This window comes from Corvus hawaiiensis, chromosome 20 (assembly GCF_020740725.1).
Source record: "Corvus hawaiiensis isolate bCorHaw1 chromosome 20, bCorHaw1.pri.cur, whole genome shotgun sequence".
NCBI lineage: Eukaryota > Metazoa > Chordata > Aves > Passeriformes > Corvidae > Corvus > Corvus hawaiiensis.
The window spans coordinates 4,092,975-4,106,574 of NC_063232.1; the positions used below are offsets into that span (position 1 = coordinate 4,092,975).

Genomic DNA, 13,600 nt, shown 5'->3' on the forward strand with positions numbered 1-13,600 from the left:
GCAGCAGTGGTGTTTATTCCTGCCTGGAGTCCTGAGGCCGGTCTGGAGCTGGGCCTGGGTATGGGCAAGTGTGTTGTAATCCCAAGCCTATCACCTGACTAGCAAAAAGAGATAAATATTGCATGTTTCTAAGCTGTGTTAAGCAATGTCTTCACGTGATCAGCAGGAAGGAGGTAGTGATACTCTGTTTTGCCAGATTATGGTATTTTGTTTGGGATCCTGGTGTGCTTTGCCTGGGAGCAGATCTGCAGCAAACAGAGTTACTCAATCTGAGCCTTCTGCCACAGGGGGTAGCTCTTAGCAGGTTTGGACCAAAGTAAACAGTAAATTTCAAAGCTGCTCAGTGCTATTGGGAGATGCCTGCTTATTGTGGAATCAATTTAGGTTGGAAAATAGCTTTAAGGTCGAGTCCAGCCATTGTTTTATACGCTGTTATTTACAGCAGCTCAGTCACTCATGTGCTCGCTTTAGGGCACACTTCTTACCTCTGTCCCCTGCTTGATTTTGTCCTTTCATGTCAGTTCTATCCACTTGCAAAGACCTCCCTTCCCTTTCATTCTAGTAACTTATCCTTCCTTCTTTGCTCTCTACCTGTTCCCAGCAGCCTGACTGTGTGTGTTGCTGGGCCAGGCCTGGATTCCCAATTTTTACACCAAACCCTTGGTGTAAGCTCCCCTGTCACTGTAGCGTGCTTCCTCTTTCCCTCTCTGCCCAGGTAAACAACCTCGGGGCTCCTCCCAACTTATTCCCTGGCCAGGTGCACCCACAGGATCTTCATCCTCCACCTCTTGCTTTGCCTGCTTTCCTCTCTCCTGCTCCCCAAACCCTGCCTGCCATAATGACCCTCTTTCTCTCTAAAAAAGCAGCCAAGTGGTATCGAGTCTCAGGACAGATCACATGGAATAGATAATTTTAAAAAACAGTGCCCTGCTGGACTGAAACCCTTTGGGACAGACACCACACCTGCCTTGGGTGCCTCATGTGACACCAAACATGCTGCTGGCACCAGTTAGTAAAGGTCAGTGCTTAACTCTGGGCCAGAGATGACCTGACCAGTGTGGTTTGCAATGACCACACTGGGAACTTAGATCTCATTGGGGTAGATTGGATGGAGAAAAAGAAGCTTTTTAGGTGTGAAAAATGCACCAACAGGTTAGTGAACACCTGTGAGGAGCCCTGGTATGGGACCAGCTGGTCTCTCACATCTTTAAGCCCTCAGGCTAGCAGTTGGTTTGGGTAATCTGCCAATCTGGTGGTTGGTGACATGCCTGCAAAGCCACCCTGTACAAACATTTTGGTTAAGGATTAAAATTTTTCCCTTTTAGTAATTTCTTTTTTGGAGGTATATCTTTCTTGCTGCCACCATTTATAGGCATGTGGCTTCCCTTCCACTGAAGCACAGCCCTGCTCCTGACCTACTCTTCAAGTCCCTGTACAATGGCACAAACAGGATTACTTGTGAGGCTTTAAAAAATGCAAGAGCAGTGCATTACATCTGTGGAGGACGAAAAAGCCTGCAGTAAATGAAGCTTCACTGAAGCAAGGAATGGCCCCTCCATGCTGCAGAAACTGTCCCTCTTTATCCACTTCCTCTCTCAGCTCCAAACTGCTTTTTTTCCCTCTTTCTTTGTGTTATTCAGCTTTGCCCTCTGGCCGCCTTGTTTATTGCTGCAGTATTCCAGGACAGGTAAAAAAAACAAAAACAAAAAAACCAACAGATTGACACTCATGTGACTGCTCCAATTTCAGGGGGAAGGTATGTGAGGGCAGCCATGTGCTCACACTATCCAGTTACGGTTTTGTGCTGGGGTTATGGCAACTGGGATATGTTTTCCAGCTGTAAAATGAAAACCCCCTGCCTGCTTTTAGTCACAACAACAAGTGTGTTTTGCTCTTTGGGACTGTCATGCTTCCTGGGGTTAGTGAAACTGTCCCCTCCCTCTGTTGATAAACACAGCAAGGCTGAGCCAGGCCTGTTTCTGTTATTAGTTATAGATAAGTTACAGGAAACTGGTGTTTGGGATCTCCTGTGCCTTGTGCAGCTTGTGAATCAGCAGCAGTTTTATACCCAAGCCTGGAGAGCTGATGGGAGGTGTGGGGGACTCCTGGTCCAAAGCTGGTGTGGGCACAAGCACTGGGAATGTTGCCCAGGAAGGTCAAGGGGTGGCTGTGGGCTGTGAGAAGGGACGTGGGCTCCTGTTCTCTGACTCTGCATCAAGCACCTCATGCAGGTTGTCAGACTGGGGAAGTGTGAGATTGGAAGGTAGCACAGCACACCTCTGCCAGTGGTGCTTGACATCTGATTTGGTCCTCAGATCTGTGCCAGTTGCTCACACAGGAGGGTAATTTTCACTTTAAAAATCAGATGTGCAGCAGAGGGCTGGATTTGAGCACTGAAGTGCCCTCAGAAAACACCAGCAGCTCCCCAGGCTGTATGAGCAGAGATGTCAGATGACAATCCCATACAGAGCCCAGGCAAGAACCTGCCTTAAGGGCAAGCCTGGTTCTGCTGCCAGTGTCAAACTGCTCCAAAAACCATTGGAGACAGAGCATGTGCACTTCAGGACAGTGTCCTTGGCCTTTGATCTTGACCCTCCTCTCCTGAGAAAGGACCTGTGTCGCACGTGAAGGTTGTCACTGATTATAGGGTTGGAAAGCTAAATCTGCAATGGATTATTTTCCTTAGCTGTTGGGCACCCACAGGTGAGCTGGCACACGGTAATTAGCTCAGTACCATCTGTTAATTAACTTCCTGTGGTCACTGGATGTGTCTGGGAGCGCCTGCTCATAACAGCAAGGTACTGGAGGGGTTTTGCAAGATCTCCTGCAGCTCCAAGGAGGTTTCTGTGGTTTTTGTGTTCCTCCTAGGGGCAATGGGTGGAAACACATCCCTGTGGCCGTAGCCACTCAGCAAACCCTGGCAGCCTGGGCTAGCTCTGGGATTTCATGGCAAGAAGTTGCCTCCAGTGCTCTCTGTAAGCCCAGGTGCATGGGTTGGGGATTTTGGCAGGTGGAGATAAGGAAGGTGATGCAATGCCACTGGCAGTTGCTTGGCCTTTTGATGGTTCAGACTTTCCTAAAGGGGCTTTCCAGGAGCTGGAGGAGTTCTGAGCTTCCTTCCTGTGGAAGGTGGGTGGTAATTTGGGCTGTTTGTTTACCACTGAGGATATCTTATGTATTTTTGCACACACCCACCTCTACTCATCCCACCCTATCCTTTGGTTACAAGAGCCAGTTATTGATGACTGAAGCTACTCAGAGAAGGAACCGTGAGGGAAACTGGACTTTATTCAGTGCCCACCACCTGCTTGTGTCCAGCACAAGGGGTTCTCTCTCATCTGGTCACTGCTCACCTGCTAGCAAATGGCAAAGTGCTGGCTGAGAAGGGACCAAATTCTGCAGTCAATTCAACATTGCATTTGTTGAGTGGACAGATCCAATGCCACAGGGGAATAGCGAGGGGTATGTGGAGCAGAATGGTGCCATGGGATTCAGCTCCTGGAAAGTGGCTCTTTACTGAATCAACTTTTCCAGCAGCAGGTTTGGCCCTGAACTGTTCAGGTGAAGCTGCAGTTGTGGCCAGTGACTCCTCCAGCATTTGGCACAGTTTTTGTTGTAGGTTGTGTCCTCTTACAACCTCTTACAAGGTGGATCTGGCTCTGGTATGTGGAAATTACTCACTGTTTTCCTTTGCTCTCCTTGCCCGCAGCAAACAGCGGCACAACAAACTGTGGCGCTCACACTCGGACAGCGACCTCTCAGATCACCACGAGCCCATCTGCAAGGCTGGGCTGGAGCTGAACAAAAAGGAGATCACCACCTCAGCCGACCAGATCTCAGAGGCCAAGACCAACGACAACCAGCAGCCCATGTCTCCCATCTACTCAGCTGAGCTGGACAGAGAGCAGCAGCTCCCAGAGGACACAAACATGATCGAGGATGTGTGTGTGAAGGAGAGAAGGATCCACTTAGAGTTTACTTGCAGAGACTTCCACGCTGAGCAGATGGAGGACAAGCTGAACCTGAACAATATCAATGGCTGTACGGCGGGGTGCTGTGTAGACTCTGTCCCCCCTGACAACTGCCATGCTTCTGAGGCCTTAATGCAGCTCCAGCACCCCTTGGAAATAACGGAGTTTCCTGATCTGACAGTGGACGATCTAGAAAAAGATGCCCTTAAGCCTGATATGAACGTGCACTTGGTTCCCATGGAAGAATTCACTTCATGCTTAAAAGACTTCCCCCAATCCCCAAACCAAAATTCCCCAGGTCTCCAACAGAACCCTCAGCCCGAAGTGACAGACCTCAGCACAGACAGGATTGATTTCTTCAGCGCTTTGGAGAAATTCGTGGAGCTCTCCCAGGAGAGCCGGTCACGCACCTGCTCCCATTCCAGGCCGGAGGAGCAAGGGATTGGGAGGAATGGGGTCTCCAGGGTGCCCATGCTGGAAGTGCCACCTGCTGCAGATGGGAGTGCAGATACTCGAAGGCACAGCCCTGGAAACTCTCCTCAGGCATCAGATGACTCTTCCACAGATGAAGAACAACAAAAGGTTAAAATAACTTGCTCAGTTTTTTTAGGAACTGCTGCTCGATGCTGTCTGTGGGGTGGCTGTGGATGGGATTTTCTAGCCCTGCTTTCACTGGACAGAGTGTTTGGGGAGGGATTGCTAGATGCTTCTCCCTTCCTTCACTTTTAGATACTTGCCCTTTTCTGAACTTTTTCCTTAAACATCAGTTTGCTGGCATTGGCAGGGCCATGAGCTGACCTTGACCTGACCTGCTGTGCTGTTCTCATGAGAAACTTATTTTTGAGTTTTGCATCAGGACAGCAGAAAGGTGGGACTTGACCCACTAATTTAGCCAGACCCTGAGCCCAGCCAGCATCCCAAATCTGCACAGATACTTATCTGACTTGAGAAATCCACCAAAGAATGGGGCAAAACTGGCCCTTTTCCCTGGTTGGGAAGTACCAGCATTGGGGTAGTAAATCAAGGCAGGTGTAGAGCTTCCATTGCTGGAGGAAGAAATTAACCTGTCCAGGTCTGGAGTGATGGGATTGGGCACGTCATGGCTCACTTCTCCTGGGTAGAGAGATGGTCTTGACAAAATTTAGTAACCTCTAAATTTAGGTACCTTTTTCTAGTAATTGCTTTTCAGCCTCCAGGACTCTCACAGGGATTGATGATGTCCTGGGCCATCATTTTCTGGGAGCTTCTCTTATTTAAATTCCACACTGAATTGCTTGAATCTTTTCCATCTCCATGTGAGGCAGTAAGGCTCTTCCAAATATAATAGGCCAGTGCTCTCTCCTGTGATTTGGCAGAGAGTGTCTGTGGGGATTGGGATCCTCCCTGGCCATTTTCCTCTGGGAAACCAGAGTGTTTCAGTGCTTGGTCATTCTTTTTGCTGTACTTCTGTTTGCTCCATACATGAGCAGAATTTGTCATGTTTTCAGTTCAAAATGGCACTTTTAGCAGTATTAGGATTCTTTCTGTTGGACTTTTCTTCACTTAAAAAAAAAAAGCTACCTTTTCCTTGGGGTTTGTGGCAATTAAAGTTCTTAGATCTCAGTCTAAGTGAAGATCCAGCCTGGAATATGTTAAGTTCAGTCCCAGAGACAGTAAAAAAATCTACGTTAGTGATCAGTGCTGTGGTGATCTCTCTCCACACACTGCCACATGCTTTTTTGTTCCTTTGGGGATGTGCACCCCTGTTTTCTCTACCCTGCTGCTGTTTGCTCTGTGTCAGCACAGCTGATGCACTCCGTAATTCTCCTGTCTGTGTGTTGCAGGAGGTCCCTGAGCTGCCTGGTGCAGGTCATCTCACGAGATCCCACTCGGAAAATGCCATTTCTGTGAAGGAAATTATCACAGAGATTGAGTCAATCAACCAGGGAGTAGGACCTGCCCAGCAAAAAGAGGGTTCAGCCAACCTCAGCCAGACACCAAAGAGGAACATGGTGCATGACCTGCCAGTGGAGGTGATTTGGGCATCAGAAAAACTGGAACAGAGTGAAGGAGCCTGTGCTGGACACCAGGAAAAGGAGAAGGACCCTCTGCCAGCTGAGCAGGAAGAAGCCCCATCTCTGCAGCTGTCTTCTGGTAAATCAGACCTGGAGGAAAGCAGCTCTGGTGGGGAGCAGCAGGAGCCTCGTGGCTCTATCAACCCTGAGCCCAAGTGGTGCCCCGGCTCCGTCCGGCGCGCCACGCTGGAGTTCGAGGAGCGCTTGAGGCAGGAGCAGGAGCACCAGCACACAGCCCCAGCCTGCACTTTACTGACCCGCAAGAACTCCAGGAACGACTCCCCTGCTGCCGAGCTCCTGCCACGGGGGAAGAGCGAGGAGCCACCCCTGGAGCTGGCTCTGGAGGGTGAGAAGGTTCAGGGTCCAGGCGCTGAGGAACCACTGCTGCCTCCTGGGGCAGAGCAGCCTGTGGGCAGACACCTGCCTGCACCCCTCGGGCCCCCTGCCCAGGAGTCCCTGCCCGCAGAGCCCAGCCCGGGGCAGGAGGGAGCGGCACAAGAGCGCAGGACAGTGGTCTCGTTTGACGGGACGGAGGAGCCGTCCCTGCCCTCCCTCCTGCCAAAGAGAATCGAAATCATCGAATACACTCTCACGGTGAGGCCTGCAGAGCAGCGCCCCGACACAAGCTGTGAGCAGGGCGGGCTGGCCACGGCCACCCCGTCTTTAGATGAAAACTTGAACCCCTCGGTGTGCTTGGAGAAGGCTCCGGTGGATCCCTCGCCGCCGGAGCACACGGTACGCAAGCAGGCCGCCTTCACCGTGGGCAGCCCCAGCGAGGAAGGCGGTGGGATATCTGCTCACCTCGGCGTTGCTTCTCCCTCTGCCCAGGTGACCTGTCCACCTCCAGGCAGCCTCGAGCCCTCTCCTTACCCCTACGTCATTCACCTGGAAGGTGTCACCGAGCAGAGCACGAGTACAGACGATGAGCCGGTCACGCCGTGTGGCACCGAGGGAGATGCAACTCTCCCGTTCAGGGATGGTCCCAAACCTCTCTGCGGGGGCAGTGCTGGCATCTCGAGGCAGCTGAGCAGTGAGGACTTCAGCAGGCAGCATGCTGAAAACATGGACTTTCTGGACATCTCGTTCCTGTGTTACAGCCTCCCGCACAGCTCCAGCAGCCGCAGCGTGGAGGAGCGCTCCAGCAGCCCCGGGCTGGTCAAGCAGCGGGCCAAGGAGATAGAGGCTCGGATCCGGCACGCAGGGCTCACCACGCCCTCCCACATGAAGCGCTCGGCATCCCTGGCCAAACTGGACTGCCTGGACCTCTCCAAGGATGACTTACGTGAGAGGGAGTCAGCCTCTTCCGATGCCAACCCGGTGCTTCTCACCTGCGTTGCCCTCGGTCGTGGCTTTTGTGGGGGGAGTTTCGAGAAGGGCTCGGAGAGTCCATGTGGGGAGCATCTCCTCTCCTCCCCAGAGCCCACTAGGCATTTTGTGGAACAGCTCAGAACAGCCGAGTGCATTGCCCAGAGCAAGCCGGTGGAGAGGCCGCTGGCTCAGTACGCCAAAGAGTGCAGCTCCAGCCAGCAGAGTTTGTGTTCCAGTGCAGATCCGACGTGGACTAGCTCCGGGGAGAGCCCTCCACTGCTCCAAGTGCAGGTCCTGGACTCCTTGTCTCCATCTCAAGCTCTGGCTGTCGCCCCACGGCAGCAGCACGGGAGAACTCACCCTCTGAGGAGGCTCAAAAAGACCAATGACAAAAAGCGGACAACCAATCCCCTCTACAACACGATGTGATCCTGGGCCCTTGGCTGTGATTTCTTACCCAGAACCCGTGGTGTTGCTTTCACGCAAGGGGCAGGTGTAATATAAGGAACATGCACTTTATTGGTTAATTTTATATATATTGTCATTTTACTGTTCCTGGCGCATGTAGGTGTGGGTTGGTTCTTCTATGTGTGACTCTGACTGCAGGACTGTTTGGGTTTTTTTAAGTTTAACTCAGATAACCTCAAATGTTCTTTTTTTGTTGTTGTTGTTGGTTTGTTTTAAAAGAACACCTTTACCATGAGAAAATTGATGTTGGCTTGCTTCGGCAAGGTGGAGTTTTGCTTACAACCAGATCCTAGTTCCTAACTTGAATTTTCCCCATGCCTTGAAATGGTGCTGGGCAGTTGGTGGGGTGAGAGCCCCTGTAAATGTGAAGGTTGTGCCAAGGTCCCTTTGTTTGGCCTTTCTTTTATTCTGTAAACTGGAACTCCACGATGCTGGCAGAACCCTCACAAAGCTGCTTCAGGACAAACCCCCTGGGCTCGCTTCAGCTGGTGCTTCCCCAAAAGGAGCACACAGGGGTAAGTCCTCCCGAGGGATGGGCTCTAATAACCCTAGGCAGCACCTAGACCAGCTTTCCTGTCTGCCATGGGGCACACAGAGCTCTCTGCTCTGTGCTGAGGTGGGGCAGAGCTCCTCCAAGAGCTGCCACATTCACCTCTACCCCCAAAGCCAGTGTTCTTTTAAAACAAACGCCTCATAAGGGTTTTAACCCTCCCATTACTTGAATACTGCTGTGGGCCTTCCAAGTTCATGGCCATATCATCTGTCCTCCGCCCTCCTCCTACTGCCTGCCCTCTGCCCCAAAGCTGTTCTTGTGCTGCCTGAGTTTCCCTCTCCTCTCTGCCACGCTCACGGGTGTTTCTGGCCGCTCCCCAACCTTGAGCTGTTTTTGTTACATGACATACTGCCCTTAATGCAAAGCTTTGTCCTCTCTGCTGTCACTTCTAACTCTGGACCCAGAGAGAAAATCTTTTCGTGAAGATTTTTCTTTTTCTTTTTCTTTTTTTTCTTTTTTTTTTTTGGGGGGGGGGCTAAATTGTATATATGATATTTATATTAATTTTTTTTTGGTCTTTTCTATGTTTTTTTTTAAAAAAAAAAAAGGGCGAGACTGTGTTCTGTAAACTGGAAAACAAACCCACCTGACTCAAACTCAGTTCTGTTCTTTGTGATCTGCACAGACACGGGAGTGGATTTGACATTTTAAGCTGTCTTCCCTTTCCAAAAGTGAGCCTCGATGCCAAATGTGTCCCTTCTCCTCCAGTCCTGCGTGAACCCCTGTTACCCCACGGTGGGAGGGGCACTGTGTGTCTGCCCATCTCCGTCCTGCTTGAAGCTGGGCTCCAGGAGTGCCAGTTGGACGTGGAAAGCTTTTGGCTGCTCCAAGCCATTCTGCAGGTTCTTGCTTCCCCAGAGAAACCGTGTGTGAAGGCTCTGCTCCAAGTTTCAGCAAATTATTTTGTGGTTTCTGAGCAGTTTGGCTAATCAAAGCTCCTCATTTCTAGCTGTGTGCATCAGCAAGTTGTCCCTGTGCTGTAGGAGCAGAGGGAAAGGCCAAGAGGAGCTCTGGGTCCTGTCCACAGTCCTGTGGCAAGTCCTGAGCTGGTGCTCGGCTGGGGCCCAGACCTGCCCTCTGGGGAAGAGCAAAGCAAAGAGAAGATGCAGAATGGCTCAGGCTGCTGAAGCCCAGCACGGAGAGGACGTGGTGTGGGAGGAGCAGCAGCCAAGGCCATGTCTAGAAAGCAGCCCTAAAGCTGCAGAGCCTTGCAGGCTCTGATGGGACAAACTCTTGAGCTGGAAAGGAGTGCACGGCACCGGAGTGCTCTGGAGTATTGGGAAGCAGCATGTGCCTGCCCTGGGGAAGGGGTGTCAGCGATCCCCAGCCTGCCCACAGCTGGTGGCAGAGGATAGCCGAGCAGCTGGCAAGGTAATGCCACCTTGCTGCGCTCCATTAGCTCCCAGGGGTCCTCCTGTGCTGCCTTGCAGCCTGGGCAAGGTCTGTGAGTCTACCTGTGCTCCAGCAGCCACAAGCACTATCCCTCCCTTTCCTGAACTCTGGCAGGGGGTTGTCACCCATGCTGGAGCACAGCCCTGTCCTGGGTCAAACAGCACGTCACCCCAGGCCATTTCAGTCCCTAGAAGTCACCCAAGCCCCTGGCCCAGGAGGCCAGATACTTCTTTGGGACACTGAGAGACATGTGGCTTCTCCTAGCCCGCTCCAGCTGGCTCCGGAGCCAGGCAGACCCTGTGGAAAGGCCAAGTGGCTCATGTCATCTTGAGAAGGGCAGGTTCAGTCCTTACCTCCCCCACAAACTTGCACCAGGCCCTACTGCCCACCGTCCTGACCCCAAGGACATGCCTGCCTGCCCCTCCACAGGTGGAAGGGACTGGGTGCCACCAGCCTGCCTTGCATTGGAGGGTGCATGCTTGGCTGGCAGCATGTCCTGGTGACGAGGATCTGCTGGGGAGGGAAAAGCCTTGTGTAGAGTTTTTTCCCTTGAGAAGGCAGGAGGAGGAGGAAAAGGATCGGGTTTCTTTGCCCGGCTTGATCTCAGGAGAAATGCCCTCTGGGAAGGGTCTTCGATGCAGACCAGAAATGCTGCTTCCTTCCAATACTCAGCTGCTCTCCAGGTGCTTCAGCTGGGGAGAGCAGCAAAGGGGCAGAGGCCCCTGCAGGGAGGTGCTTCGCTGTCCCCTTGTCCTTGGCTCTGGCCCAGCACAACTGGTTTTTCTCTGAGAAGGCTGTGGGCAGGCAGAGGGAGTCAGGAAAAGTGGTTCTCTTGCAGAGTGATGAAGGCCTTGGAGGTCTGGAGGCTCTGAGCGGGATGGCAGGAAGGGGACGGACTGGAGGGACCTGGACCTCCTTTCCCAGTGTCTGGGCAATGAAGCCACCAAGCCCCTGGCATCAGAGGTGTCTGCTGGGGACGATTGTCCCTTCTCCATGCTCTTGGCTCGTGGGAGGTTCCTGGAGCCACCCCACGAGAGCTTCTTGTGACCCGCTGAGCACCACAGGGAGCAGCAGCACCTCCGGGGTGCTCAGCAGCTGACAAGCCTCGCGGGTAGAGGGGGTTTGGGAGAAACGTGTTGTTTTAAGGGCATTTTTGTACAAAGCAACTGTTCTTTGGTCTCTGGCGAAGCCTCTCGGAGGACGCTTTATTGTTTACATTGACTCCTGTACAATATCCCAGCCATCGCTGCCCCGTCCCGGCCGTACTGTAACGTGTGAGCCTTGCACAAACGGACTGCGTGTGCGTGAAACTGGTTCTACACTGCGTTCTGTTGCACTCGGTGGTGTGTGTGGGTGTGTGTGTGAGTGTGTGTCCGGTCTGCTTGAGAAGTTGTGACGTGTACAAATCTCTCCCCTCTCGGCCCTTTCCTGGGGGCACGGTCCCAGCGGGTGGCAGGAGGTGACGCCGCTTCTGGGTCACTTGGATGTTTAAACGGAGCAGGGATTAGTTCCATGTCTCTCTGCCAGCAAAGGCCTGGTGGAAGGGATCCCGCCCCACCTCCGGCTGCTCCAGGGACCTCCTGGGAGGAGCGAGCTGGGAATCCATGGCCGCAGGGGCACTGCACCTGCCGGGGGCTCCAGGAGCCTCGCAGCCCTCTGGCAGGAGGAAGCCATACCCACCGCAGGTCCCTGCTCCCCACACGGTGCGTCCTGCCTTAATCCGGTCCTGGCTCCACACAAACCCCACCACTTCTCCCCAAGGGAGGGACCCCCGAGCCCTTGGTGTGGGGCAGAGGCAGGTGCTGGCCTGGCGCAGGAGGGTCCGGGCTGGCGCAGGGCTCGGTGCCTGTCCGGCGGTGCTGCCAGAGGTGCTAACAGCCCGCCCGTGCTGCAGACATCTCTGTTGGCACGAGAGAAGGTGCCAGTGCCTTTTATTTTCCTTTATGGAGATGTGACGTCCGTGCGCTGGTTTGTAGGGATTGTCCGGGGCCGAGCAGCTGGCGGTGGGGTTGCAAACCAGGGAGGGGAGCACTTCTGTCTGCCCCTCCTGGATCTTCCTTGGTGGCTGGGATCGTCCCCTTTCCCCCTAAAGACTTTATGACCGATGTGCTCAGCTGTTTTTAAATGTGAACTTGTGCACTGATGTGCAGATTCAATGTTCTTGTTACCGAATAAATAAAAGTTTTATTTTGAAGATGACAAAGATGTGTGGCTTCCTGTTTGGGATCAGGGCTGGGGGTGAGGAGTGATCTGTGCTGCTCTCTGAGCATGGGGTGGCAGTGGGGATCTCAGAAGCCAGAGTGGGGTTGTTCCTCATACGTCCTACCAGAAGGGTGGACAGCCCCATCCTCTCCCAAGTGATGGAGCAGTGCGTCCAAGCAAGATGAACTTCCAGACCACGCTGCAGTTGGAGGGAAGATGCCGGGGGTTAGGTATTTAAAATTGTTGGGATGCGGCAGGTGCCCTCCTGGCACTGCTGCAGACACAGGAGCTGTGAGGAGGGGTTTAAACTCCCAAGGGGGATGTGAGGTTTTAGCTGGACACTGGACAACCTGTCTCAGGCTTTGGGTTTGCTCCATTGTGTCAAAAAAGGCAGTGCAAGGGTTTCTGTGGCCTTGCTGTGAGCAAGGGGCTATGGAGAAAGCCAAATTCCCTAGGCTCAGCCTCGCCATCCATGGAGTTTCCCACCAGGCCCGAACAGTGTGGGCACCAGGGTGTGGGGCCAGGGCTGCAGGGCTGTCACTGTGGGTCGGGAGCAGTCTCTGCCCGATCCCCTCCTGCTCCCCCCAGCACCAGCTGGGGAAAGGCTTCCCAGGGCCTTTTCTTCACTTGCTGGGGATGCGTCTTGGAGTTGAGGACACAGGACATGGCACTCCATCCCCAAGCACAGAGGGCCAGGACAGCACGTCCCAGGGCCGTGGTGGGACGGGGCGAGCAAGGGGTGTCTCTGCAGCCCCCTCCCTCCCTGCCACCCCTTTGGCCGGGCAAACAAGGATGTCACCTCTTCCCTGCCTTTTTGCCAGCTGCCCCCTCCTGCCCGCTCAGCCAATGCTCGTCCAGCTCCACACGGTGCCCTTGTAGGGTCCAGAGCTTTGCTGCCTTTCCAGGAACCACCGCTCCCCTCCCTCTGGTCCCTGAGCCCTACAATCCCTTAATCCCCTTGGACCAGGGCATCCCTGCAGGGCTGGGCTTCACTAAATCCCAAATCTGATTTCTGGATGTGCCTGTAACCATCCTGCTGGGCTGCGGCTGAGGTGGGCTTGCAGACCCCTTTTTCCTGGGGGAGGTGGGGACCCCGCGGGGTGCTGTGAGTGTTGGGAGCCTCAGGGGCAGCCCATGGCCATGGCCCCTGTGGGGGCTGGGCTGGCACCGGGCTGTGGGATGACCCATCGCAGGGTCACAGCCCTGTGCAGAAGTGACCCCCGGGGTGATGCCGCTCCCCTTGGTTTCCCCCAACACTTCAGAAAGGCTCAGGGGGCTTCTCCTGCCCCCCATCTCCCAGCCCGATGGGCTGCGGGCACCCTTGGGCCCCCCCGCGTTTGGGGCGGGCGCGGGGGGTGGCCGTGCCGGGGCTGCCCCCGACCCCGCGGGCAGAGCGGGGGGCCGGGCAGGGTGCGGGGGCAGGCGGGGCCGGGCCGGGCCCCCCCTCCCCTCCCCTCCGGTGCCCGCCGCGGGGGGGCTGTGCCGGCCCCGGCGCCCGGCTCGGCTCAGCTGTTCTCTGCGGCAGCGGCACCGCGCGGGGCCGAGCCGAGCCCAGCCGAGCCGAGCCCAGCCGAGCGGAGCGGAGCCGAGCGGGGCCGGGCCGGGCCGGGCCGGGCCGGGGGGAGCGCAGCGGGGCTGAGCGCGGCCGGAGC

General features: G+C 54.5%; 1 protein-coding gene across 3 annotated transcripts in view; it reads left to right on the top strand.

Moving 5' to 3' along the window:
• The window catches only part of SSH2 (slingshot protein phosphatase 2), an 88,216-nt gene extending 79,360 nt beyond the window's left edge, over positions 1-8,856 (top strand). For all 3 annotated transcript variants that reach the window (XM_048324336.1, XM_048324339.1, XM_048324337.1), the window contains 2 exons: positions 3,710-4,553; positions 5,795-8,856. In XM_048324336.1, coding sequence (XP_048180293.1) covers positions 3,710-4,553; positions 5,795-7,762 — 2,812 coding nt within the window. In that variant the 3' untranslated portion in view covers positions 7,763-8,856. The remainder of the gene's footprint in view (positions 1-3,709; positions 4,554-5,794) is intronic.
• The last annotated feature ends 4,744 nt before the right edge of the window (positions 8,857-13,600 follow it).